The following is a 27379-nucleotide window of genomic DNA, read 5'->3' as shown; positions in this document are numbered from 1 at the left end:
ATTTAGGACTAGCTGTAGTACCTAGGCGTTGCCCGGGATAGTAACTGTCTCTTGTCTCTCTGTGTGTGTCTGTCTCTGTGTGTGTGTCTGTCTCTGTGTGTGTGTCTGTCTCTGTGTGTGTGTCTGTCTCTGTGTGTGTGTCTGTCTCTGTGTGTGTGTCTGTCTCTGTGTGTGTGTCTGTCTCTGTGTGTGTGTCTGTCTCTGTCTGGCTGTCTCTGTCTGGCTGTCATTATATTTAGGACTAGCTGTAGTACCTAGGCGTTGCCCGGGATAGTAACTGTCTCTTGTCTCTCTGTCTGTGTCTGTGTGTGTCTGTCTCTGTGTGTGTCTGTGTCTGTGTGTGTCTGTCTCTGTGTGTGTCTGTCTCTGTGTGTGTCTGTCTCTGTGTGTGTCTGTCTCTGTGTGTGTCTGTCTCTGTGTGTGTCTGTCTCTGTGTGTGTCTGTCTCTGTGTGTGTCTGTCTCTGTGTGTGTCTGTCTCTGTGTGTGTCTGTCTCTGTGTGTGTCTGTCTCTGTGTGTGTCTGTCTCTGTGTGTGTCTGTCTCTGTGTGTGTCTGTCTCTGTGTGTGTCTGTCTCTGTGTGTGTCTGTCTCTGTGTGTGTCTGTCTCTGTGTGTGTCTGTCTCTGTGTTTGTGTCTGTCTGTCTGCGTCTGTCTCTGTCTGTCTGTCTGTCTGTCTGTCTGTCTGTCTGTCTGTCTGTCTGTCTGTCTGTCTGTCACTGTCTCTCGGTCTGTCTCTGTGTGTGTGTCTGTCTGTCTCTCTCTGTCTCTCTCTGTGTTTGTGTCTGTCTGTCTGCGTCTGTCTCTGTCTGTCTGTCTGTGTCTGTCTGTCTGTCTGTCACTGTCTCTCGGTCTGTCTCTGTGTGTGTGTGTCTGTCTCTTTCCCTGTCTGTGTGTCTGTCTCTCTGTCTGTCCCTTTCCCTGTCTGTCTGTCTGTGTGTCTGTCTCTATCCATGTGTGTCTCTGTCTCTATCAATGTCTGTCTGTGTCTCTTTTTGGAGAGTTACTGTAAAGCGCGAGGTTAAATTTTCCCATCTGACGTTCCCAGAGTCACATGGGGTATCTGTGCAAAATTTCGTGATTGTAAATGTGCCGGTGCGGATTCCTTTAGCGGACACACACACACACACACACACACACACACCACACACACACACCACACACTGAGCTTTATATATTGGATTTGGAACATCATTGTCTGCTCCAAGGCAGACATTGTCTATTTCAGAGAAGGCCTGGTATATTTCAGCAAGATAATGCTAAACCACATACTGAACCCATCTCTATGTGCCCCCGCACTCACAACTATTTGACAGCTCTCTGCCTATGCACAGCTTACACAGAATGCTGCCAATCAGTGGTGTGGGCAGGTATAAACAAAGCTCTGCATTCAGAGAACTGCTAGATCTGCAGCAAATAAAACTATTATTTTATCAAAACTACAGCAAGCAGACCAGTAAGTGACCCATTGCTGCGATCAGGGTCTCTTTCTTACATTATGGTACGCTCAGATGGGGAAGCAAAATCCTGAGGACTGATTTCCTTTATTTTTCAAGTAAGAACGCCTTTTGCTTTTGAGACTCTTTATTGAATAAAAACAGCAACTTCACAAAAATATATACAAAGTCCAATGAGACTGGAGAATATAACATTTTATGTACAAATCTACAAACGGTGTTAACAAATCCCTACAATTATGTACATAGACGCAATATTATCTCCTCTAATATTGGTCTTGATTCAACAAGTTCAGAAATGCAGGAGGAGTCTGGTGGTGTGGATGGAGTTTTATCAGTCACATGGGTGGTGCTTTTCCAGTCAGGTGGGCGGCGGCTTCCATTCAAGTGGGCGGGGTTATGTGCATGAATTAGAAAAACTTCGGAGATTTATCCTTCAGGATTTTACAATATTCTCCATAGGATTTCAATTGGGTTCCTAATGTTTTCCGCTTAGCATTTCCAGAAAAAGATCTTACTAAACAGGACAGGGAATTAAAAAATAGCTTTACATAAATGTTTTTGACTCAAAGTGCAATTATCGATCCTCAGACTTGTCAGGCTACGTGTGTTTTCGGTTGTTGTGTCTTCTTGTTTTCACAGATAAACTTTCGTGTTCCTGCGAAACCTTGACCCATTTATAGCAGAATTGACCATTGACACTGGTACTGTCTGTAAATATACTACGCACCGGCCCCGATCTGTACTCCACCACAGAGGACCCCGACCTTTGCAGATCTCATACATTAGACTTCATGACCGAGTGTAAACATCTGCACTTTGTGTAACCTCACTGGTTCAAGGATTGTGGACAGCGCTGTCAATAAGTCCCATTGCCAGCCAGTATAGATGCAGGAACCAGTACTGACCAGTTCACTGTTCTTCATGTGTCACTCAGAGCTGGGAACACACAGACACCTGTCAATAGGAGATGATGGGAAAGTTGTTAGTTTATAGGAATATGAACATTTGTATCATTGTTTGTTACATAATTGGTTTATTTAGGGGAAAAGCCGAGGGCTTGGGAACCCCCCGAGAGTCTAATGACTCCATTACAAGAGTGAAACTGATGTAATGGCAAAGTTTCACAATTTAGTGTGGATTTCACCGCAGATTATTCGCAGAGGATTTATCAGTGGAAAAGTCCTGTGTGGAGTGTCTGATGATCTAGAGAATGGGTATGGCCCTTGCGAGAATGGGTATGGCCCTTGCGAGAATGGGTATGGCCCTTGCGAGAATGGGTATGGCCCTTGCGAGAATGGGTATGGCCCTTGTGAGAATGGGTATGGCCCTTGTGAGAATGGGTATGGCCCTTGTGAGAATGGGTATGGCCCTTGTGAGAATGGATATGGCCCTTGCGAGAATGGATATGGCCCTTGCGAGAATGGATATGGCCCTTGCGAGAATGGATATGGCCCTTGCGAGAATGGATATGGCCCTTGCGAGAATGGGTATGGCCCTTGCGAGAATGGGTATGGCCCTTGCGAGAATGGGTATGGCCCTTGTGAGAATGGTATGGCCCTTGTGAGAATGGTATGGCCCTTGTGAAAATGGATAAGGCCCTTGTGAGAATGGTATGGCCCTTGTGAGAATGGTATGGCCCTTGTGAGAATGGGTATGGCCCTTGTGAAAATGGATAAGGCCCTTGTGAGAATGGTATGGCCCTTGTCACTGAGCTCTTGTCAGATCCTGTTTTTTAACATTACTGAATGTGATCTATATTCCATTCAGGGTCAGAGGAAAGCTGGGCATCACCCATTTCCATTTTTGATGCCCTTTGTATTTATAATTGGAATATTCCCATCCCAATCTTTTATGCCACATTAATGGGATTTGTCCATTTGATAGAAGTGTATCTCACCACTACCACCTGGATCTAGCTTGAGAACGGGGCCTCCTCCATGCGCTGTGCAGAATCCAGGTGGCCACACATGCACTTGTTTCTCCATTCATTTGCATAGAAGTTCCAAAAAATGCCCAGCAGAATACAGAACTCCCATATAAATCAAAGAAGAGACTTGTGTCGGCATCGCCCATTCCTGATATAGATGCTGGGGTGGCACACACAGCTACTGGATATTTATTGAACATTTCATAGAGTCTTTAATTATTTGAGATAATCACAGCGCTGGAGTGGTGCTGTGAATCTAAGTCAATGCCCCTAGTAATATAATCACCCATCAGCGGATTCACTTTTTTTGACGTTGCTCCAGTCCCTCGGCACCATCTTGCAATCTCAACTTCTGATTGGCTGGAAGTCAGAAGTTACGTCACAAATGACCAATGCAAGTCTATGAAAGCCAGAAAAAGGCTCTCATAGACTTGTTTGAGTGGTGACCTTTGGTCGCTCCATGAAACATTGCAGTAGGTCACAAATTGCAGAAGACTGATGGGAGTGACGCGGATAGTAGGTGAAGATGGTGGCAGGTGAGTATAAGACGCGGGGCAGGTGACTTAGCTTAGAAACACCACTCCAGTGGTGAAAAAAGAAAAAGCGGTGGTGTGGTACTTTAAAATTAGGAGCATAATACTTTGCTTGTGATGTGGGCACCTTGTGCTTCACACCGTATAGTATGAATATATTACCCTTCAAGTTGTGATAACCTGGGTGTCTATTGGCCTAATGCCCAGGACATTCCCCAGTTATTCCGGTTCCTATTCATTATTTATCTACGGGTTACGTTACTGCACTATCCTCCGTGGCCTTTCCCGAGAGTGCTCTGCCCCCCTCTGCCAGTTCTCTGACGTCGTACATGCAAATCTTATAATCCAGTAAGAGGTGACTCAAAAAGGGTACATAAAATCTGGATCACAAAGTTTAGACTTTATAAAGATAAAGTATCCCTTTATATGGTACGATGGGAGTTCATACAGTACCGTCCCGATGGGGATCCAATAATGACAACCCCCTCAGTGGTCTGTAGTTGTGTTGATCGGCACTACCATGCTCAGGTGCTCGCTACTCGTAACGATCAGTTGGACACTCGGACGGGGTTGACGTGTGTACAGAGTATAATGGAAGCCAATGGGGGACTCAAGTATTTTTCCAAAAGATGTTCCATTCACTATACTCGATACATGAGTCACACCTGACCAAGCGTCCGACTGCTTGTTACGAGTACTGAGCACCCGATTATGGTAGTGCCCGCTCAATACTAGTCTCTATAATTCACGACTAGACTTACCTCCCGTCTATCTCCTGAGGAAGGCCACCGGTAAATCCCTGCTGGGCATCAGTGTTCCCGAGTGAATGGTCTCCACAGGTTCATCATCCGTGGCTACAATGTTGTATCTCCGAACCAGCTAAAACACAGAACAAACATCTAATTAAAGGGCCGGTACAGAATTATGAAGCTTCATCTTTCTGTAAGGTACTAACGGAGGTGAACTTAGGAACATGGGGCCAGCCATAGCCTGAAAAGTTTACTATTAGTAAAATATTAAAACTATATTTTTAATTGATTTTATTCCTTTAACCACAGACCGTTCTTTCTAGTTAATTCGATAGAAGTCCCATTAACCTATTAGTTGCTGGTGCTGCACTAACCACTAATCTGCACAATGTCTGATGCTTTTCTCCCACCTTCTTAACATAAATCCATCTCATAATTGGTCGTCTATGGAACTATGATGAGAAAAGATGATATAGAGCAGGGGTCTCAAACACGCAGCCCGCGGGCCGCATGCGGCCCGTCAGGCTGCTTCGTGCGGTCCCCAGGCCCGTGCCCCTGTTCACTATCGCGGCCGGTGCAGGGGCCGCAGCCACTGTCTGCACATTGTTAGATGAGCGTTTTGCCGGCGCTGCATTCTTAGAGGCAAGGACTGGGCGCGCATCGCCGGCAAAACATTCATCTGACATAAATCGCTGCCAGTGGATGCGGCCCCTGCACCGGCCGCGATAGTCACCGGGGCACGGCCTGCAGGCAGCGAGAAGCAGAGGCGAGGAGCCGAGGGAGCGCGGGACAGGTGAGAAGAATGGTGGTTTTTTATTTTTTGTGTATGTGAAGGACGGCACATTAACCCCTTAGCGACCTATGACGTACTGGGTACATCATGGCTCCCTGGTACTTAAGGACCCATGACATACCCAGTACGTCATGGCGAAATCGCGGCCCCGGTGGCTGCGATCGCCGTATGCATTGCAAAAAGCAAATACCTTAGATTCGGGGAGGAGGGGACCTCAGGAGGGGTGGTGTCTCCTCCCCAGACCTACGGAGGCTGTGATTGGCTGACGAACGCCGCACAGCCACTGTAATGTTACAGCCATTGAAAATGGCTGTAACATTGAAATCCAGCCCTGATCAGTGCAGCTGTAGCCCTGATCATTGGCTGGAGCTGGGTGGCCTGTGTTTCACCCGCCCCCAGCTCTGATTGGAGAGACCGGCCTTGTGACCGATCTGTCCAATCACTGTGGATCTGGGGCCAGAGACCGCCCCCTCAGCTTCACTCCAGCATCTGTGGGTGGAAAGAAGCCGAGAGCGACCGGTAAATTATAGCGCCCCCTTTCACAGGTCGCCGCCACTGCCCCCACCACCCATTACTACAGGATGGGGACATTACTATAGAATAGGGACAAGGTGGGCACATGACTATAGGATGGGGACAAGTCTATAGGATGGGGACAAGGTGAGCACATGACTATAGGATAGGGACAAGGTGGGCACATGTCTATAGAATAGGACAAGGTGGGCACATGACTATAGAATAGGACAAGGTGGGCACATGTCTATAGAATAGGGACAAGGTGGGCACATTACTATAGAATAGGGACAAGGTGGGCACATGTCTATAGAATGGGGACAAGGTGGGCACATGTCTATAGAATGGGGACAAGGTGGGCACATGTCTATAGAATGGGGACAAGGTGGGCACATGTCTATAGAATAGGGACAAGGTGGGCACATGTCTATAGAATAGGGACAAGGTGGGCACATGTCTATAGAATAGGGACAAGGTGGGCACATTACTATAGGATGGGGAACATTACTAAAAGATGTTGGCCAAAATTTCTATATAGTGATAATTGTAAGACTATTAGTTACAAGAAAGGGATAAAATGTAAAAAAAACAAAAACAAAATAAGTCATGATTTTTTTTTGATTTTTTTTTAATATTTAACCAAAGAATGTGTACATTTGTTATAATAAACAAGTGAAAAATGTTGAAAATAAGTGATCCAAAGGTGTGTAAAAAAATATATATGGTACCAATAAAAATGTCACTTTGTCCCGCAAAGAATACGGCCCCCCAAATTATTTTCTTCCTCTGTGCGGCCCATACACCCAGCCGAGTTTGAGACCCCTGATATAGAGGAACCACAAAGGGCACAAAAAACTGAGCACTTTTAAAAAAAAAAGTAAATTTTTCGGATGTTACTCTAATGGTCTTGTGTGTTAAGCGGGCTTTACACGCTACGATATATCTAACGAGATGTCGGCGGGGTCACGTCGTAAGTGACGCACATCCGGCATCGTTTGTCATATCGTAGCGTGTGACAGCTACGTGCGATGGTGAACGAGCAGAAATACTCACCTTATCGTTCATCGTTGACACGTCGCTCATTTTCTAAAAAACAAACGTCCGGTTGTTCATTGTTCCCGAGGCAGCACACATCGCTCCGTGTGACACCCCGGGAACGATGAACACAGCTTACCTGCGTCCCGCCGGCAGTGCTGAAGGAAGGAGGTGGGCGGGATGTTTACGTCCCGCTCATCTCCGCCCCTCCGCTTCTATTGGCCGGCCGCTGTGTGACGTCGCTGTGACGCCGAACGTCCCTCCCCCTTCAGGAAGTGGATGTTCGCCGTCCACAGCGAGGTCGTTTGGAAGGTAAGTGCGTGTGACGGGGGTTACAGCATTGTGCGAGACGGGCAAGAAATTGCCCGTGCCGCACAAATGATGGGGGCGGGTGCGATCGCAAATGCAAATGACACATGTAAAGCAGCCTTAAGAGATACTGACACTTGCAGCACAAGACACCAATACTTAACAGGGTGGACTGGTGATACGTACCCAGCAGAGACTAAGCTGCAGCTGCAGTTCTGCCAGGCGTCGGCCAATGCACATCCTTTTCCCGATTCCAAAGGGCACATATGCGAATGGGTTGATTGTATTCTTGTCCTGAAGCCACCTCTCCGGGCGAAACTCTCTGCATTCATCAAAGCACTCTTCATTGGATCCCAGCACGTGGCTATTGATGGTCAGGACGGTCTATACAAGGGGACAACAACATCCACACTGTCAGTGCATTGTATTCATGAATCAGGAGGGACATAACTTGCAGGTTCCTGGCAGTTGTCAGGGCGAGGACCTGGGTAATATGACTTTTTGTGAATATTTTTGATTTTTCCTTTTTTTCATGTCATTAGTGGATATATCAGGGGGCGGTGTGACGAGCTGAAGGATATATCAGGGTGCGGTGCGGCGAGCTAAAGGATATATCAGGGTGCGGTGTGGCTAGCTGAAGGATATATCAGGGTGCGGTATGGCGAGCTGAAGGATATATCAGGGTGCGGTATGGCGAGCTGAAGGATATATCAGGGTGCAGTGCAGCGAGCTGAAGGATATATCAGGGTGCAGTGCAGCGAGCTGAAGGATATATCAGGGTGCAGTGCAGCGAGCTGAAGGATATATCAGGGTGGGGTGTGGCGAGCTGAAGGATATATCAGGGTGGGGTGTGGCGAGCTGAAGGATATATCAGGGTGCCGTGTGGCGAGCTGAAAGATATATCAGGGCGGGGTGTGGCGATCTGAAGGATATATCAGGGCGCGGTATGGCGAGCTGAAGGATATATCAGGGTGGGGTGTGGCGAGCTGAAGGATATTGAGGGGCACTGCAGCCAGAAACTTGAGATGCTGCCCCCTGACTGCTGGCCCCTATGCATGTTTAAATAGAGGTCTCCCCCTAGAAAGACACTGACCTGCCGCCCCCGCCTCCTGTGGTGTGACTGGCCTAAGCCCCGCCTCCTGCATACATATCACTGTGCTGCCCTGCTTCCGGCCTCTCTGCTGCAGGACCCGGACCTGTTTGGACAGCCGGACACAGGGACCCGCTCCTGGATGCGGTATGAGAGCTATCAGCAGGGAGGTAAGCGTTTCAGCTCACAGCGCTGTTAGCTGTGAGCAGCTCCCTCTCTGCTGAGGCACAAGCGATGTGTGCCTGTGAGCGCGGCGTTCTATGGGAACGACCCGCCCGCTGGTCCGCTTGTGCTCGTCATTCTTTAAACACCCTTAACCCCCTCCCTCCCTCCAGCCTCCCCAAAAATCAGCATAGAGGAAAGCGTCCTGCTCACGGCGCTTTTAGCTGTGAGCGGCTCCCTCCATGCTGAGGCTCAAGCTATGGGCGCCGGCGAGCGGCGTTCTGAGGGAACTACCCGCCCGCCGGTCAGCTTGAGCCGCCATTAAGTTTTAAAAAAGAGCGCTTCGCGCTTTTTGTCTTTGGCCCCGCCTACCTGCCGCCCAGCCACCGCCGCCCAGCCACCGCCGCCAGTACTGAGAAGGAGCAGGGTAGGGCTGTGTGCGCTCTGCACGGCACCTAAAAGGTGTGCCTCAGAGCGCAGCTGAAAAGCTCCGTTCTGAGGCGCATGGTGCCGGCAGAGAACGTGCGCTCAGCCTGCAGCTCCTGCCATAGACAGAGCAGGGGCTGCCGGCGGAGCGCACGGAAGAAGTGACATGTCACTTCTTAGAACACAGGGATTCGGGCAACAGCTGAATCGCTGCGTTCTACTATGCAACGTGCGTACGGCCTCTGCATGTGGCGCCCCTGACCTGGTCAGGCACCACTGAGTACTGCACCCATGCTGGGGACAGTACAATACAGGTAATCCAGAAGGCTGACTGGGGTGTGGAACACAGGCGCATAGTGATCAGGTCTCACACATGTACCCATGAGAGGACCCCTGGGGATCCCAGGAGGGGGAAAAGCCTTCACCTTCACTGGAATAGTGGAGGGGGCCAAAAGCCTCCATCTCCTCTCAAGGGGTGTGGTAAGAGAGTCTGGTTGCTAGGTGGCGTAGGCAGGCACAAAAGGGAAAAGAGAAGGAGGAGTAAACAGTCTAAAGTCTGCAGCAGAGTGTGGAGGAGTGAGGAGCAGGAAAGTGAAGCTCTGACAGGAGCAGCAGTGAAGGTCCCAGATGTGAGCCGGTTCAGAGCGGAGTCCAGGGAGCTCCGAAGAGAGCTGACCCCTTCCCCTGGGCTGCTGGAGTCTGACAGCGTCCGCGCAGTGGCTACCGACGGGGGAGAACGGTCACCTAGGAGTGCTACCCGAAACCCATCTCCAGCTAGAGAGAGAGCACAGAGTGGGAAGTAAGGAGACTGCTAGGGAGAACCAGGCCCAAACGGGCGGCAGATCCCGAAGCGGAGATAGATCCAGCTTTCTTTTGCTAAACCTGCCGGTGTGGGGCTCTCAAAGCCCACGCCACAACACCACAAAAAGCCGCAGCCACGTAGCCACAGTTAGGGCCCATAGCTCACAGGAGGCAAGAAGCTGGAGTGATCTGGCCCAGGCAACAAGCACACGGCAAACGAAGGGGAGTGAGGCTTCAGCAACTTCCCTGGGTGACCCCCATAGGGACTCAAAGTCGGGGTCACCCCAAACCACCAAGGGCTAAGGAAGGCGAGTTAGTAGTCACCCTCACAAGTCAGCCTGAAGGACACCTGGTTCCCGCCTGGTTCATCCCAGCTACGCCCGGGTTACTCACCCTGCCACCTGAAGTGAGTAAAAACCCTGAAAGACATTCTGCCTGTGTGGAGTTATTCTGCGCCTTGTGGTACTACGCACCTACACCGGGCCCTGGGGCTTGCCTCACTCTCAGGAGGCTATTCCAACTAACTGCACTCACCATCAGCCCCAGGCGTCCCTTAACCTGCAGTGGCGGTCCCCACTGACCGCAATACTGAGAGTGGCGTCACGACAAGAAGAAGATCTCCTACCTGTGACAAGATCCAGCCGAGTGGAGTCCCTGAAGGTAATGCACCGACACAGCGTTTGCGGGGCTCCACATCTGGCGTCACGAACAGGATAAGGACTAGACCTGTTCAGACAGGTGACCATGTGCCTGGGCGGCCCGCTTGAAAAATTGGAAGCGCCGCCATATTGCCACCATGAAAAGCGCGCTGAAAAACAACAGCAGCCCGCGCTGGAAGAAGTTACCGCCCACGAAGAGGTGTGGCTACCCAGAGATCCCCTGCAGAGTTCTGACCTCGCTTGTGAAGAGAGCGGAAGCGTCCGGAGACGGCGGGAAGGAAAGGGAGCCACAAGCCTGCTGCTGCAGAGAGAAGAAATGGAGTCCAGACGTGGATACCCAGAACCAGGCTCTGCTGCCTGGTGGTGCCGGGAGCTTGCTATCTTCTGCGATCAGCTGGAGGCCAGGATTATGCGACAGCTCGGTGAGGGACGCACGGAGCTTCTGGAGATGGCTGCGGCGGTTCGGACCTACGAGGAGGGAGCCGCGCGACGCATGCCAGATCGAGCGGCGACGACTCAGATCCCGATGGTGCCACCGATGGGTGAGTCCAGAGTTGCCCCGGCCAGCGCAAGTGCTCCGACCCCTGCTGCTACGACCGCGGTCCCAGAAGAGGCGCCTGGCGCGGCGACGCTGAGCGAGGCCGCAGCCACGCTAGGTGCGGCCCGCCAAATCCAGGCCGCCGCAGCGACACCCCGCCTGGCCCGCAAAGGTCCGACTGCCACGGCGATACTCATCCGTGCCGCAGGTGTGACGCTGACCCAGGCTGCCACCCTGCTGAGCCCAGTCCGCCAAGACCCCACCGCAGCAGCGACGCTCGTCCGAGCCGCAAGTGAGATGCTGAACCAGGCCGCAGCCCCGCCAGGTGCGGCCCGTCAAGCCCCGATCACTGCAGCGACGCCCAGCTCCACCTGCACGGACCCCATTGAGGATGCGACGCCAATTCAGACCGCGGCTGCAATGCCCAGTCCGGCCCGCCAAGAACTGGCCGCAACAGCGACGCAGATCCAGGCCGCCGCCACGCCAGGCTCGGCCCGCACAGACCAGGCCGCCGCCATGCCAGGCGCGGCCCGCCAAGACCAGGCCGCCGCAGCGATGCCCTGCGCGGCCCGCCAAGAAAAGACTACATCACCATTTATCCCGGCCTGCAGGGCCAGAGCAGACACCGCTCCCCAGTCTAAGGAAGTCCCTACTAGGAAATCCCTGGTAGGTGAGGACCCCGCATACTGGCAGCTGAAGGTTGACCTGGAGGCCAAGTTCCCACAGGAGATGGTGGACCAGTACATGCTCCCTCCGCACACCCCTAAGGCAACCCCTGCGGCAACCACGCCGAAGAGTCCACCGCCTGGGCCAGCTGAGGAACACTCATCCCCAGCGCTGCCACGACCAGAGTGCAGCGAAGAACTAAGGGGGAGAGGAGGGCAAGAAGCTGAGGAGTTGCCCCCGGAGCCAGCAGCAGTGCTAGTCCCAGAGCCGGAGATGCTGCCATATTCCCGCTGGGACGAGGAAGACCTGACACCTCCTGCTGACGAAGAAGACCTGCCCAACCGCCCTACCTGGGAGCTTGTAAGCTGCACTTCGCAGAATCCAGCCCGCAAGACACAGCACCGCAGCAGAACTCAGTTTTCCCCTGCACCGCCATCCCCAGAGCAGAGAGATGACATCACGGCCAGAGACCTACAAGAAAAAAAGGTTCCTGAGAAGAGCCAAAGCACAGGTCCGAGGACCCCTTTGCAGAGGAGTAGTGGAGGACTTCAGCCTCAAGTCAGGATACGGGTTCATCGTAGCACCTGGTATCAAAGAAGGCATTTTTGTCAATAGGAGAGACGTCAGAGCTAATCTGCCCAGAGGACATCCTGGAAGGAACCTGCGTACAGGAGACTCCGTACAGTTTACCCTGCATCAAGGAGAAAGAGGCTGGTATGCCCTAGATGTAGTACCATGTCCCAAAGAAGAAAGGAAAGACAGCCATAAAGAAAGAAAAGACCAAAGACCTAATGAAGAGACAACTACAGATGAGGAAAAAGGTCAAGAAAGCAACAGGTGCCGCAGCCCTACAGGCCCAAGCCCTGGTGAAGAGGAATCTGCCTAAGTTCAAGTAAAGTACAGCAAGTTTTGACCAGTTTGGAAAGTTTGTTTTGCAACGTTTTAAAGTTCAAGAATGTGCCCACAAAAACTATTGTGAGAAATAAACCTTAAGGCTATGAACTGGCTATAGCCACAAACTCTCGCAGTGTAAATAGTTACACCAGAGGGCACCACCACCACCAGAGTCAGCCTGTTTAGGGGCTTGGCTCGTCTGCAACCAGGAGGAGCCCGTCCGTATATAGGGCCTTGGCTCACCTGCGACCAGAGAGCATGCCTGTTTATGGGGCCTGGCTCTCCACCACAAAGAGGGTACCTGGTCAGCACCAACTGTGGAGGCCGCCTCTGCATCCTGCCAGAAGAGGCTGAAGGCGCGGATCCACCAGACCAGGTATACCCTGAAACCACCAGCCCATGTAAGCCGCCTCTACATCCTGCCAGAAGTGGCTGAAGCCGCGGCCAACGTGAAAGGGTTTTGGGTGGGTTAACGGACTTGTGGGTGGAGGGTGGTGATGTATGGTACCTGGTGCTTTTAAAAATGTTTTACATGTTTTAATGTTTTATGCATTTTAAAATGTTGTCTTGCAGCCCGAGGACGTGCTGGTGATAACTAAGGGGGAATGTGGCGCCCCTGACCTGGTCAGGCACCACTGAGTACTGCACCCATGCTGGGGACAGTACAATACAGGTAATCCAGAAGGCTGACCGGGGTGTGGAACACAGGCGCATAGTGATCAGGTCTCACACATGTACCCATGAGAGGACCCCTGGGGATCCCAGGAGGGGGAAAAGCCTTCACCTTCACTGGAATAGTGGAGGGGGCCAAAAGCCTCCATCTCCTCTCAAGGGGTGTGGTAAGAGAGTCTGGTTGCTAGGTGGCGTAGGCAGGCACAAAAGGGAAAAGAGAAGGAGGAGTAAACAGTCTAAAGTCTGCAGCAGAGTGTGGAGGAGTGAGGAGCAGGAAAGTGAAGCTCTGACAGGAGCAGCAGTGAAGGTCCCAGATGTGAGCCGGTTCAGAGCGGAGTCCAGGGAGCTCCGAAGAGAGCTGACCCCTTCCCCTGGGCTGCTGGAGTCTGACAGCGTCCGCGCAGTGGCTACCGACGGGGGAGAACGGTCACCTAGGAGTGCTACCCGAAACCCATCTCCAGCTAGAGAGAGAGCACAGAGTGGGAAGTAAGGAGACTGCTAGGGAGAACCAGGCCCAAACGGGCGGCAGATCCCGAAGCGGAGATAGATCCAGCTTTCTTTTGCTAAACCTGCCGGTGTGGGGCTCTCAAAGCCCACGCCACAACACCACAAAAAGCCGCAGCCACGTAGCCACAGTTAGGGCCCATAGCTCACAGGAGGCAAGAAGCTGGAGTGATCTGGCCCAGGCAACAAGCACACGGCAAACGAAGGGGAGTGAGGCTTCAGCAACTTCCCTGGGTGACCCCCATAGGGACTCAAAGTCGGGGTCACCCCAAACCACCAAGGGCTAAGGAAGGCGAGTTAGTAGTCACCCTCACAAGTCAGCCTGAAGGACACCTGGTTCCCGCCTGGTTCATCCCAGCTACGCCCGGGTTACTCACCCTGCCACCTGAAGTGAGTAAAAACCCTGAAAGACATTCTGCCTGTGTGGAGTTATTCTGCGCCTTGTGGTACTACGCACCTACACCGGGCCCTGGGGCTTGCCTCACTCTCAGGAGGCTATTCCAACTAACTGCACTCACCATCAGCCCCAGGCGTCCCTTAACCTGCAGTGGCGGTCCCCACTGACCGCAATACTGAGAGTGGCGTCACGACAAGAAGAAGATCTCCTACCTGTGACAAGATCCAGCCGAGTGGAGTCCCTGAAGGTAATGCACCGACACTACACCTGTGGGGCTTCACATGCACAGTCTCCATAGACCGTGCAGGGGACGCAGGACGCATGAATTACGCACACAGCCTAATTGAAGTGCAGACTCAGTGCAGTCCCAGTCACAGCGCAGGTTGGAGGCACGGTGGGGGGGAATGTAGTATGCAGGCACTAACCTGCAAGAGTTCAAATCACCCCATCCCACACGCACTGAACTTCCCCTCCCCTCCGTTTGTATGCCCCGGGAATGCCAAGGGGGCTAGCCTGGGAATGAACCAGGTACCATGTGGGTCTCCCAGTGAGCGGGCGGGTTAAGGGATTCTGTTAGGACTTCAATGTTCAAATTGAGGGGGGCTGGTAGTGAACAGGGGCAAGAAGCAACAGTCAGCAGGTGGCGTGTTTTCCCCCCTGCTGATACCACACCTACACCAAGCCCCCTCCCAGGCCAAAACACACTCCATTTGACATTATGACAATGGTGACTGTTAACAGCCCCTCCCCGTTGTCACACAGTGGATTTTAACATGTTATGGCGGCGGTGGGTGCGGTGCCGACCATCGCGTTGTACGGTCATGTGCAGGAGTCACGGTAGCAAGCTTTGGCATGGGTAGCCACCATGTCCGGAGTCTGTCATCTTAACCCTTGGATAGGTGTGAGCGTCGTCGTAGCAGGCGTTACGTGGGTAGATCTAGATCCAGTCGTCTTGTCATTTTCTGAATCACCAGGTGAGTACCCTGATGGGGAATGCGGGGTGGGATAAGTCCCCCTAGGGAGGATAACGTGATGTCACAGGTAACAGGCTTCCCGCCCAGCTCTACATGTTGTCACTAAGTTATTTATAACAAACAATGTTATTGGTGCTGAGGGAATCGCCCTTCCCCCGTTTCCGTTAAAAGCTGTGATGGTATCTAGCATTCCTACCCCTTTTAGACAGTATTCCACAATCTACCCGCTCTAACTGTAAAGAAGCTTTCCCTATTTCGGAGGATTAAGTTTGGTGGCAGTTTATTTATATTGACCACACGGGTATTTATACAAATTATTATTATTTATTATGCGCCATATAATTCATGGCGCTTTGCATGTGAAAGGGGTTTTACATAATACGTACCAGTATAATAATCATAAACCATACAAGGCACAGACTGGTACAGGAGGAGAGAGGACCCTGCCCGTGAGGGCTCACAGTCTACAGGGGATAGGTGAGGAGACAGTAGATGACAGAGCTGATTGTGCGGCGCTGTATCAGACGGAGGGTTACGGCAGCTTGTAGGCCTGTCGGAAGAGGTACAAATGAGATCTCCTCTGAGACGTCTTTCCAAAATTAAACATATCTTAATTTTTCAACCTTAGTTTAATACAGGCGGCCTCCATTCCTTGTAATAATCTTGTTGCCACCGGTTAACTGACCCTTCAAGTGATTTATTGATTAGTGACAATATTATGGGATCACGGGATCTAACCCCCCTGTTATACACCCTAATTTAATGCTGTAATTGAAAGAAGGGATCTATATTGGCCACAGTTAGTTTTATCGAAATGTGAGAAGTATATTTCTGTACATTTGCATGGTTTGATTGTTTTTCAAAAATTGCTTCTTTTTTGTAGTGAAGTAATTTTCATCCTTTTGTACTAGATTTTCCCTCTTTGGTTAATTACATATGTTTTAATTGGTTTTCCTTACCGTAGGAACCGAAAATAAACAAGTGAGATGGGAAAACCGGCAAGGTTAGCTATTCGCAGAATAATTAGGCTCGCTAATATTTTCTGGACAATTACTTCCACATAAATATTCTAAAAGGTATAAATTCACTTTTGGTTTTTGTGTGCGTTGCATGGATTGGGGACGCTGCCCCATCGGGGCTTACGGTCTGGATTCCCTATCTGTATGTTTATGGGGGTGTGGGAGGAGGCTAGAGTGCCCGGAGTAGACCCACGCAGTCACGGGGAGAACGTACAGGCTCCTTGCGGATGGTGTCCTTGGCGGGATTTGGGCCCAGGACCCCAGGGCTGCAGCTAGCCATTGAGCCACCGTGGCATGCCATAATAGTTTCAAGAGCAGGAACAGACAGATTTGTAGATGGAGTATTACGGCGTTGCAGGGCCAGCTGCTTGGGATCATTGGCGATACAAAGTGTTTATATAGTTATATATATAAATAAAAAAAAAAAAAAAAAAAGAAGCTCCTTATGCTGGGCCCGGGGGGGGCATGGTCCATTAACCTAACTTTGATTGCGCCTTTCCCCCTATTTCGGTTCCAGCTACACAAAAAGGGGGGTTGACTGGGAAATAGGAGAATGACCAGTGGTCCGACGATGCCGGTGGGTAAAAGCCTTAACCAACTACAGCCCTTTCCTCGAATAAGTAATCAGGCTGATTAGGTTTTTGTGGCTTGGAATTCTTATGGGTCAACGCAGGGTTGAAGGCAAAACAGGCATCTGGGTTCCGGGTTAGTATCGGGCACCTTATTGCAATCCCAATCTCAGGTATTTTGGTAACTCCACCCACCAGCAGGATCAAGGTTTGGAGTTCTCAGCTAGATGGTGGGGTGTTTGGTGAAGTTAGGCCTATGATCCGGGCCTCCATTTTGCATTGACCTGACGGTTCTATGGTACGTTATTCAGCGGGTGTTGCTCGGGGGGTTGAGGTGCGTGACGATTTTACAAGCCACCCTCTAGTAATACACGCCCTGCAGTATTCAGCGAATGTGCACCATTTTCGGTTGCAAGCAAACTGTTACGAGGTCGGTCTTCCCATTTTTAAATTGCGGAACGGTACTGAAGCGATGAGGGTCTTGTGGGGTGAAAGGTATTGAAGGGTTGGATGATTATGGTGAGCGAGTGGAGCACAGTAGGCCTATTCTTTTTTTAGCCGAAGATTTTTTTTTTTTTTTTTTTAAAACAAAACAAAGAAAAAAGTGGGGGTTTGGATTGTTCGCCCCATTGCAAATCTATACATTGATATTTTGGATTTTTTTTTCCCTCACTCGGCGGGTGTCCCGACGTTGTCGTTTATGTCTCTTAGGCGAGCGGGTGTATGGGACCAGTTTTTACCCATGACGACGGCCCTTCATTTTAGCGTCACGTAGTTGGTCCTCCAATTTGTGGGCTGGTTTTTGGTTGGTAATGCGACGGTTACTCGTTATTTTGGTGTTTGCCATCCGTGGTCCCCGGCACGTACTCTCCCAGAGTAGGGGTGCTACAAGGCTTCAGGAGCCAGCATACATGAGCACAGTTTCAGTGGATCAGGTGACGACAATGGAAATGCATTATGAGGGACGTCAGGTCGGAGTTGTTTTTTTCTTTTGAAATCGGGTTTTTATTCGACACGTAAGGAGATTCAGAACAGCGTACAGGGCTAATGTAAAATGACATGATTGTGATTTGTTTATCCAAAAAAAAAAAAAAAGTTTTTGTCAGTACCACCTTGGAGAGGAGAGGTGTTTGATGGTTACGAGAATTCCCTGTTCTGACAGTGTTTTTGTCTTTCAGATCCAAGTCGGCCCAGTGATTGGGTCCGAGGTTACTTCCATGTATGTTTGGCTGCGAGGAGAGCGGATCTTCGCCTCTTCGCCTTGGTGGTCGGTTCTTTGTTCCTGTTACAGTGAAAGTAATTGGAAAGGTTGCCGGAGCTTGGCTCAGCTGTGGGTTTATCAGAGGCGATCAAGATTGCGTGAGCTCTCTTTTCTACAACTGACTTGGTGATACACATAGGCTTCAAGTATCTGGTCCAAGGCCGTCTAGCTAGGCCTCTTACCCTTATCCGGTCGGAGAGGTACAAGTTTCCCTGTTTTAGTGCGGAGTGTTACAACGATCCGGTCGAAGGTTACCCTCTGGCCCAGGGGGCTTGGAGCTATGGAAGAATGTGATAAGGATCTCTCCTGGCGCATGGTCGATCAGGGCCTACCCAAGTTGTGCTGTTAATAAAGTGTTTTTAAAAAAAAAAAAAAAAAAAAAAAAAAAAAAAAAAAAAAGGTTGTTGGTCTGGAAGGCAATATTTGGCTGTCCTTAAGCTCGGATGGGTACACCCCAAATGATGATGTTATGGATATGGTGGTTTCGGAAATGCCTGGGACGGCTCAGGTATTTCAGTTTTTGGGGGGGGGGGGGGGGTCGCAGCTTGCTGGCGCGGTGCTGCTCCTTGGCGGAAGGGGTAGAAAAAGTGGTGGTGAAATACCCGCGCCGGACGGCCGGAAGGCGGTACATTTACCTGAACCCCGTGATGTTGGCAAGTTAATGCCTGGTTTAAAGCTGCGACCAAATTTTATGCCAAAAGATGAGAGTGGTTTTTTCTCCATGCCTCTCTCCAAAAATAGAAAATTCAAATAAAAGTATTTTAATTTATAAGAGAACGGTGTCGTGTCTTTCTAGGGGGGAAAATGGTGGTTGTTGGGTCCTGGCAGTCATCAGGGCGCGGTATGGCAAGCTGAAGGATATATCAGGGTGGGGTGTGGCGAGCTGAAGGATATATCAGGGTGCGGTGTGGTGACCTGGGGGAGACATCAGGGTGAGGTGTGGAGAGCTGGGGCTATGGAGCAGTGATGTATGTGGGCTGATAGGACACGGAGTAGTATACTGAGCTTGGTGATATAATGCAGGCGTAGCTCTGATAACATATTTACTTTAGTGAAACAGCCGATTGTTACATAACATTTTCCTGCTTTGCTGATTTTGGCCAATTCACCCGGACACTTTGCCAACCTGATCTGCCAGGCAGTGGTGTTATCATGGGATGGGTCCTGGCACTAGAAGCTCAGCATCGTGAGATGTCAGGAAACGAGGGGGCAAGGGTCAAGCAAAAAGCACGGAGGACGAGGTAGAAGAAAAACCACAGACCAGAGGGTCAGACTCTGCAAATACATGGGGCTGATTGTATGGTGAATGGGATTTAGTTTTCTTTCATTATCAGCTCTTTTTTAGTCAAGGTCTCTGCTTGCTTTCAGTGAATGGAAAACTTCATTGTTTAGGATGAAATTTGTTTTGGTTTATGTGACTGCAAAATTACATCATTGCGAATACTCACCCCCTTGGGTAAAACGTATTCTCCGAGCACAGTCTCTTTATCTAGAGTGCGGGTGGTGAAAGGAACAGAGGGGCTTATCCTGGAAGACACAATTGACATGACATAATATATAAAGGTGTGTGTGTGTGTGTGTGCTCGTGCGTGCGCGTGTGTCCGCTAAAGGAATCCGCACCATCGCATTTACAATCACGAAATTTTTCACAGATGCCTCATGTGACCCAGGAAACGTCAGACTATGTTTTGACAGGAAAATTTAACCCAGCACTTTATAGTTACTCTCCAAAAAACATGCCTTCATTAAAGTGAATGGAGCCTGGAACTATAGGTTATTAATAGGAGCTGTGAGTGGTTGCTATAGGAACAAAGGACAGTGTTAGTATAAGAAGCTTATGTGTGAGGTAATATGATGTCAGTGGGGAGAAGATAGACAGAGACAGACAGAGAAAGAGACAGTGAGATAGACAGAGACAGAAAGGGAAAGAGACAGACGGGGAATGGGACAGAAAGGGAAAGAGACAGACGGGGAAAGAGATAGACAGACAGACAGACAGACACAGACATAGCGACAGACACTTCGATAGAGAGAGACAGACACAGAGATATAGACTCATACAAAGACAGACAGACAGAGATATAGACACAGACAGACAAGGAAAGAGACAGACAGAGAAACAGAGAGAGAGACACATAGACAGAGACTGGGAGAGAGACAGTTACTATCCCGGCCAACGCCGGCTTCTACAGCTAGTATATATACATATATATTATATACACACACACACACACACACACACACACACACACACACACACACACACACACACACACACACACACACACACACACACACACACACACACACACACACACAGTATTTCAGTGCATAGTAAGCTTAGATTTCTGGGATGGCTGACGGATTCCCACTAGAGTTGTGGGTGCAGCTTTAGATGTGACTGGAGTAGAAGGCCCAATTACAGATATAACATGACCCGTCTGTCGTACCTCAGGGATTCCTTTAAGCACGCCTTAAGATATGGCATATTCCTGATATCCTCCGCTGTCGGCACTTGGTCCGGGGATAACACGTTCTGAATCTCATCGTAAAGTTTCTTTTGAATAGCTGGATGACGGGAAATATTAAATATGGCCCAGAGAAAGCTATTCGCTGTCTGAAAGAAAAAGTGGAAAAGAGATGAATGGCACCAAATTCAGTGATTACATGGGGTCACATAAATTGTGTAAGTGGCTGTCGGGGGTCACATGGAGGCGGGCGTCCAGCTCTGTGTAATGTCAGCTCAGTCACTGCTAATATCGGAGAGTAAAGCCTACATACCGTCTCAACGGCTCCGATCAGCATCTCGGTGATGGTGGCGTACATCTCCTTCTTGGACAGTTTGCTGTCCTTGTAGATGGTGCAGAGGAAGTCTTCATTGTCTTTAGACGACAGCTTCATCAGTCTCCGGTCTATGTGACACTTGGCTGCGAAGGAAAAGAGAAATGAGATCCAGAATGTATGAGATCACCAGAAGCGAGAATAATGGTAAAGATCATCAGCTTGGTATGCCAGAGGTAAGCCATCTATCATACATCATAGGCTCCATCACACGTCTATTTGTTATTTCAGTTTTGGGATAACAATACCGAAAATAAAATGTTCTAGTACAGGATCCAATCATTTGAATGGGAACGGAAATGTTCTAAAACGTCTTCTGTTTGACTGCGATCCATTTTTTAACTGGATCAGATAGTGTTGAATAATCTAGCTAATCCTAATCTAATCTTAAGAGACAGTTAGGCGGGCTTTGCACACTACGACATTCCAGGTGCGATATCGGTGGGGTCAAATCGAAAGTCACGCACATCCAGCGTCGCAGTCGATATCGTAGTGAGTAAATCCTTTTTGATACGATTAACGAGCGCAAAAGCGTCATTATCGTATCATCGGTGTAGGGTCCGGCATTTCCATTATTTGGCAGCAGCGACAGGTACGATGTTGTTCCTCGTTCCTGCGGCAGCACACATCGCTGTGTATGAAGCCGCAGGAGCCAGGAACATCTCCTTACCTGCGTCCCGACTGCTATGAGGAAGGAAGGAGGGGGCAGGATGTTTACGTCCCGCTCATCTTTGCCCCTCCGCTTCTATTGGCCGCCTGCCGTGTGACGTCGCTATGACGCCGCACGACCCGCCCCCTTAATACAGAGGTGGGTTGCCGGCCAGAGCGACGTCGCAGGGCAGGCGAGTGCATGTGAAGCTGCCGTAGCGATAATGTTCGGCTTGCGATGTCGTAGTGTGCAAAGGGCCCCTTAGACTCAAAACGCGTCAGGTATTTATTAATACCCATGCTACTATTTGAACGACAATTTTTTTGCTTTTAATTTGCTTTGCTGGATTGAAAATCTTTTCTCATAACTTGCTAATCACTGCGGTCCGACCACTGGGACCCCCAGTTATTTTGAGAACTGGACTCTGGAGCTTTATCATGAAAGTAGCAGAGATGCTCATGCTCGGCCTCTGCTCCATTCTTTGTCTATGGGACAGCCGGAGGAAAAAAAAAAGAGAGAGAAAAGGGAAATTTTAATTTTAAGGAATAACGCCTATAATGCATGAAACACTCCGCTGAATTGTGTAGCTAAGCCTGACTAATGAGGCCATACAGCACTACAACCCCCATCATGTAGTGTGTGACAAGCTGGAGGACATGGCCCTAGAACGCACCGGTTCTGAAGATGCTGTCCCAGGCCTCGGTGTGATTTTTCCAAATCTTTGTGTTTAAGCTTCTGTGTAATTCCACCGGCGTCACCATCATCAGCCCAAATGTGCTCATCATCTGCCATAGACAACAACAAGATTATAGTGGGGGCAAGGGTACACGAGTCATTATACAGGGTATAAGGTAAAGAGAGCATAATACTTCTATAGGGGACAGCTGGATACAGTGTATAAAGAAGATACCTATCCCAATATACCTATTATCCAATTTCATAACCTCAGGTATTACTGATTTATATTATCAAAATGACGGACATAACGTAAAACAGCAGGGAATACCGGAAAGCAGATAGACCGCCCCTACAGACCATTATTGCTCCTTTTGATTTTGCTTCATCAGATTGTTCCCATTTTCCTCCCTGGAGAATGGCAGGTATTATCAGGGATACACCACTTACTGTTTTTATGGCCGTGATGAAGTCCAGAGCCTCTTCTCCAAGATTGGGCTGCAAAAATCCAAATCTCTTCTCATAGAGGACAAGACAGATACCTGGAAAAGAAGAAGAGGGTAAAAAAAAAGTGATATAAGAGGTGTGATTGTGGAGATACACAAAAGTAGGGCCGGAATACAAAGAATAATTGGGTTGAACACCTTTGAGGATTTTTTTTTTTTTTTTTTTTTTACTTAAAAGGGGTATTCCCATCTACAAGATTCTATCCCAATACGTAGTAGGTTTGATAATAATAATTATAGATATGAGCAAATACCTCTAATTAGACATGTAGTATAGTTCTCCTGATTAGCTATGTCACTTACTTCATGTGCAGGGCATTGCAGTAGCTTAAGTATCAAAGGTTACGACCAGGCATTTAGGGACAATTAGTTGCTAGTGGTCTTAACCATGGATACCTAAGCTGCCATGCCTGGCACATGAGGTAAAAGACATAGCTAATCAGGAGAACTATACTACATTTCTAATTGGAGGTATTTGCTAATATTCTTATTACTATACCTACTACATATTGGGATAGGCTCTTGGAGATGGGAGTACCCCTTTAAATGCAAGTATTTGGGGCAAAAGTTTTGGTTTATTAAAACATTTTTCACTGTTTGGCTTCTATAAATTTTATGTTGCACAGTCTATTGCAGGCTGCAGAATGAGTTAACAGAATCTGTCAGTGATCTCGTTCTTAAGGTCCCGTCACACGCAGAGATAAATCTTTGGCAGATCTGTGGTTGCAGTGAAATCATGGACATATTGTTCCATTTGTACACAGCCACAAACTTGGCACTGATTGTCCACAATTTCACTGCTGCCACAGATCTGCCACAGATCTGCCACAGATCTGCCACAGATCTGCCACAGATCTGCCACAGATCTGCCACAGATCTGCCACAGATCTGCCACAGATCTGCCACAGATCTGCCACAGATCTGCCACAGATCTATCTCTGTGTGTGACAGTGCCTTCAGGCTATGTTTGCACGATGAGCTTTTGGTGCGTTTTTGATGCTACATGTTTTCGCTGTGTCACAAACGCAGCATCTTACAGATCCAGCACAGTGGATGGGATTTAAGGCCCTGTCACACAGAGATAAATCTGCGGCAGATCTGTGGTTGCAGTCAAATTGTGGACAATCAGTGCCAGGTTTGTGGCTGTGTACAAAGAGAACAATATGTCCATGATTTCACTGCAACCACAGATCTGCCAAAGATTTATCTCTGTGTGTGACGGGGCCTTAACAGAAATCTGCTGTCCACTGTGCTTTTTTTTTTTTTTCACGCTGCATAATTTGACCTGCAGAACATTTTTTAAATCCGCAGCATATCAATTTGGCTTGTGGATATGTTGAGTTTTCTGACCAGATTTTCCCCATAGACTTGCATTAGATGTGAAAAATCCGCAGGTTGAAAAACACACTTGCGTTTTAACCCCTTCAGCCCCGGGGCACTTTCCGTTTTTGCGTTTTTGTTTTTTGCTCCCCTTCTTCCGAGAGCCGTAACTTTTTTATTTTTCCGTCAATCTTGCCATATGAGGGCTTGTTTTTTGCGGGACAAGTTATACTTTTAAATGAAACCATAAGTTTTACCATATGGTGTACTGGAAAGCAGCAAAAAAATTCCAAGTGTGGAAAAATTGCAAAAAAAGTGTGATGGCACAATAGTTTTTGGGATGTTTTATTCACGGTGTTCACTATATGGTAAAACTGATGTGTGGGTATGATACCTGAGGTCGGTGCGAGTTTGTAGACACCAAACATGTATAGGTTTACTTGTATCTAAGGGGTTAAAAAAAATTCACAAGTTTGTCCAATAAAAGTGGCGCACGTTTTGCGCCATTTTCCGAAACACGTAGCGTTTTTATTTTTTGGGATCTGTGGCTCAGTGACGGCTTATTTTTTGCGTCTCGAGCTGATGTTTCTAATGGTAGCATTTTTGCGCAGATGCTACGTTTTGATCGCCTGTTATTGCATTTTGCGTAAAACTTGCGGTGACCAAAAAACGTAATTTTGGCGTTTGGAATTTTATTGCCACTACGCCGTTTACCAATCCGATTAATTGATTTTATATTTTGATAGATCGGGCATTTCTGAACGCGGCGATACCAAATATGTGTATATTTATTTATTTTTTAACCCTTTAATTTTCAATGGGGGGAAAGGGGGGTGATTTGAACTTTTAGGTTTTTTTATTTTTTTTTAATTTTTTAAAACTTTTTTTTTACTTTTTTTATTTTATTTTACTAGTCCCCCTAGGGGGCTATAGCGATCAGCAATCCGATTGCTGATCGCTATCTGCTGATCACAGCTATTCCGCCGTAAACAGCAGAAATAGTCACTTTCTTTCTTCCTCTGCTCCGTGCCGAGGAAGAATGAAAGTGAAACTTCTTAGCACCAGGCGTCATCACATGACCCTGTGCTACGATGGCAACCACCGAACGTCACGTGATCACTCACGTGACGTCCGGAGGGGGCGGAGGTAAGAAAAAAAGATGGCCGCGCGCATATAGATCTCGCTGCCAGACTTTGGCAGCGAGATCTAAGGGGTTAATGTTCCGGGTGGAATGCGATTCCACTCGGAACATGTAGGCACACATGTCAGCTGTTGAAAACAGCTGATATGTGTGCCGATCCACGCCGCCTGCCCGCGGCAGGGGGCGGGGATTACCGGGACACGATCCATGACGGAAAGATCCGTCCATGGTCGTGAAGGGGTTAAGTGCATTTCTGCAGCGGGGACACATCAAAAATTTGAGCCTAAAAATGTCAATAAACATTGACATAATGAAGCATTATGTAGAGACAGAGACCCTGATTCCAGCAATGTGTCACTTACTGAGCTGTTTGCTGTCATTTTGATAAAATCAATGTTTTCTCTGTTGCAGGTCTAGTAGTTATACAGAGCTCATGAATATGCTGGACTACCTGCAGTACGTCAAGTAGTCCTCTAATGATAAAATCACTCCTTAATTAATCAGCAGTAGATTATCAAAATTCACTAAGCAGCCCAGTAAGAGACATGTCGCTGGAATCAGGATCTCTGCCCCTACATTATGCTGCTCTCAGATTAGGTGGCAAAAACCTGGTGACAGATTTCCTTTAAAAAGTGTAGTCTCATACATAAAATGTAATGATTAAAAATCTATATTTAAGCACCAATCCGTTATATAATTTGCTTTATAATAATATTCCCTACTGTTGTCTATATACAGCTTATCCCTATATCTGTTTTTTCTATACTTCCTGTGAAGTTTCATTTGACTATCAAGAAGACATTCCTGCAGTCACTTCCCAGTAGCGTCCATCATCCTCCCTGACACAGAATGTCATCAGGGGGTGGTAGTGATAGTAGCAGGGGGGTTGACCACAATGACACAGCTTCTGTCACCAGCCTACAATGGATTGTCATCAGGAGGTGGCGCTGCTGTCACTCACCCTGCTTCTATCACCGCCCCCTGATGATGTCCTGCTTCAGTGAAAGAAGCTGCAGTGAGTGTGTGTATATATCTGTTTACCCAGACATGACTTTATATCTTTTTTAAGGGGTACTTTGCACGCTGCGACATCGCTAGCCGATTTTAGCGATGCCAAGCGTGATAGTCCCCGCCCTCGTCGCATATGCGATATCTTGTTATAGCTGCCGTAGCGAACATTATCGCTACGGCAGCTTCAAACGCACTTACCCTGCAAAGTCGCTCTGGCCGGTGACCCGACTCCTTCCTAAGGGGGCGGGTCGTGCGGCGTCACAGCGACGTCACATGGCAGGCGGCCAATAGAAGCGGAGATGAGCAGGATGTAGACATCCCGCCCACCTCCTTCCTTCCTCATTGCAGGCGGGACGCAGGTAAGGAGATGTTCCTCGCTCCTGCAGCTTCATACACAGCGATGTGTGCTGCCCAGGAACGAGGAACATCGTACCTGTCGCTGCAGCGAAATTATGGAAATGACCGACACTACACAGATCACCGATTTTCGACGCTTTTGCGATCGTTTATCGGTGCTTCTAGGCTTTACACGTTGCGACGTCATTACCGGCGCCGGATGTGCGTCACTTTCGATTTGACCCCGATGAGATCGCAGTAGAGATGTTGCAACGTGCAAAGAACCCCTAAGGCTTGAATAGCCAAGCTGTGCAAAGGTTTTACTCTAAAACTCAATTGCAAGAAGTATTTTTAGCCTAACATACGTGTGTTTACAATATAAAAATAAATTGTTCCTAAAAAGGTAGACACCTAAATTACAGGATATGACGTTAGGCATTACATACTCTACAAATGCAATACGGGAATGTTCAGAGATGTACCCTATATAGAGGATATATGGATATATACTCATGTGATATGTATGGCATATTGAGTAGATGTGTAGTTATCTGGTTTAAGAGAGATAGATATATATATATATATATATATATATATATATATATATATATATATATATATATATATATATATATATACATACACTAGAAGGTGGCCCGATTCTACGCATCGGGTATTCTAGAAATTACGTATTGTGTAGTTCATGTATGATTTTTGTATATTATATATATATATATATATATATATGTTGTTGTGTGTAGTTACCAAGTGTTTGTGTAGGGCGCTGTACATGTTCTGAGTGTCGCGGGGGGTGAGAGCGGTGTTGTATGTGTGTTGCGTTGTTTGTGGAGCGCTGTGTGTCTAGCGTTGTGTGTGTGTGTGTGTGTTGTGCGGTTTGTGTGTGTGTGGTGTGTTTTGGGGGGAGGTATGTTTTGAGCAATGTGTGTGTTGT

The 27379-nt window shown here is 48.5% G+C and overlaps 1 protein-coding gene across 2 annotated transcripts in view; it reads right to left on the bottom strand.

Moving 5' to 3' along the window:
* Window positions 1-1570: 1570 nt before the first annotated feature.
* CYP24A1 (cytochrome P450 family 24 subfamily A member 1) overlaps window positions 1571-27379 on the bottom strand; it is a 39883-nt gene continuing 14074 nt past the window's right edge. Inside the window, exons 5-12 of one of the 2 annotated variants that reach the window (XM_075347841.1) lie at window positions 22564-22655; window positions 22112-22223; window positions 20730-20875; window positions 20399-20565; window positions 19397-19475; window positions 7503-7700; window positions 4679-4796; window positions 1571-2411 (exon numbers count right to left, since the gene is read on the bottom strand). In XM_075347841.1, the coding sequence (XP_075203956.1) occupies window positions 4686-4796; window positions 7503-7700; window positions 19397-19475; window positions 20399-20565; window positions 20730-20875; window positions 22112-22223; window positions 22564-22655 (905 nt within the window). In that variant the 3' untranslated portion in view covers window positions 1571-2411; window positions 4679-4685. Of the gene's footprint in view, window positions 2412-4678; window positions 4797-7502; window positions 7701-15459; window positions 15650-19396; window positions 19476-20398; window positions 20566-20729; window positions 20876-22111; window positions 22224-22563; window positions 22656-27379 lie in introns of those variants that run through there. The other variant, XM_075347842.1, reaches the window with a different exon arrangement.

The sequence above is a fragment of the Anomaloglossus baeobatrachus genome, chromosome 5 (assembly GCF_048569485.1).
Source record: "Anomaloglossus baeobatrachus isolate aAnoBae1 chromosome 5, aAnoBae1.hap1, whole genome shotgun sequence".
NCBI classification, from domain to species: domain Eukaryota; kingdom Metazoa; phylum Chordata; class Amphibia; order Anura; family Aromobatidae; genus Anomaloglossus; species Anomaloglossus baeobatrachus.
Note: the sequence above shows the minus strand (reverse complement) of the source record. Positions and strands in the feature narration are given on the sequence as shown.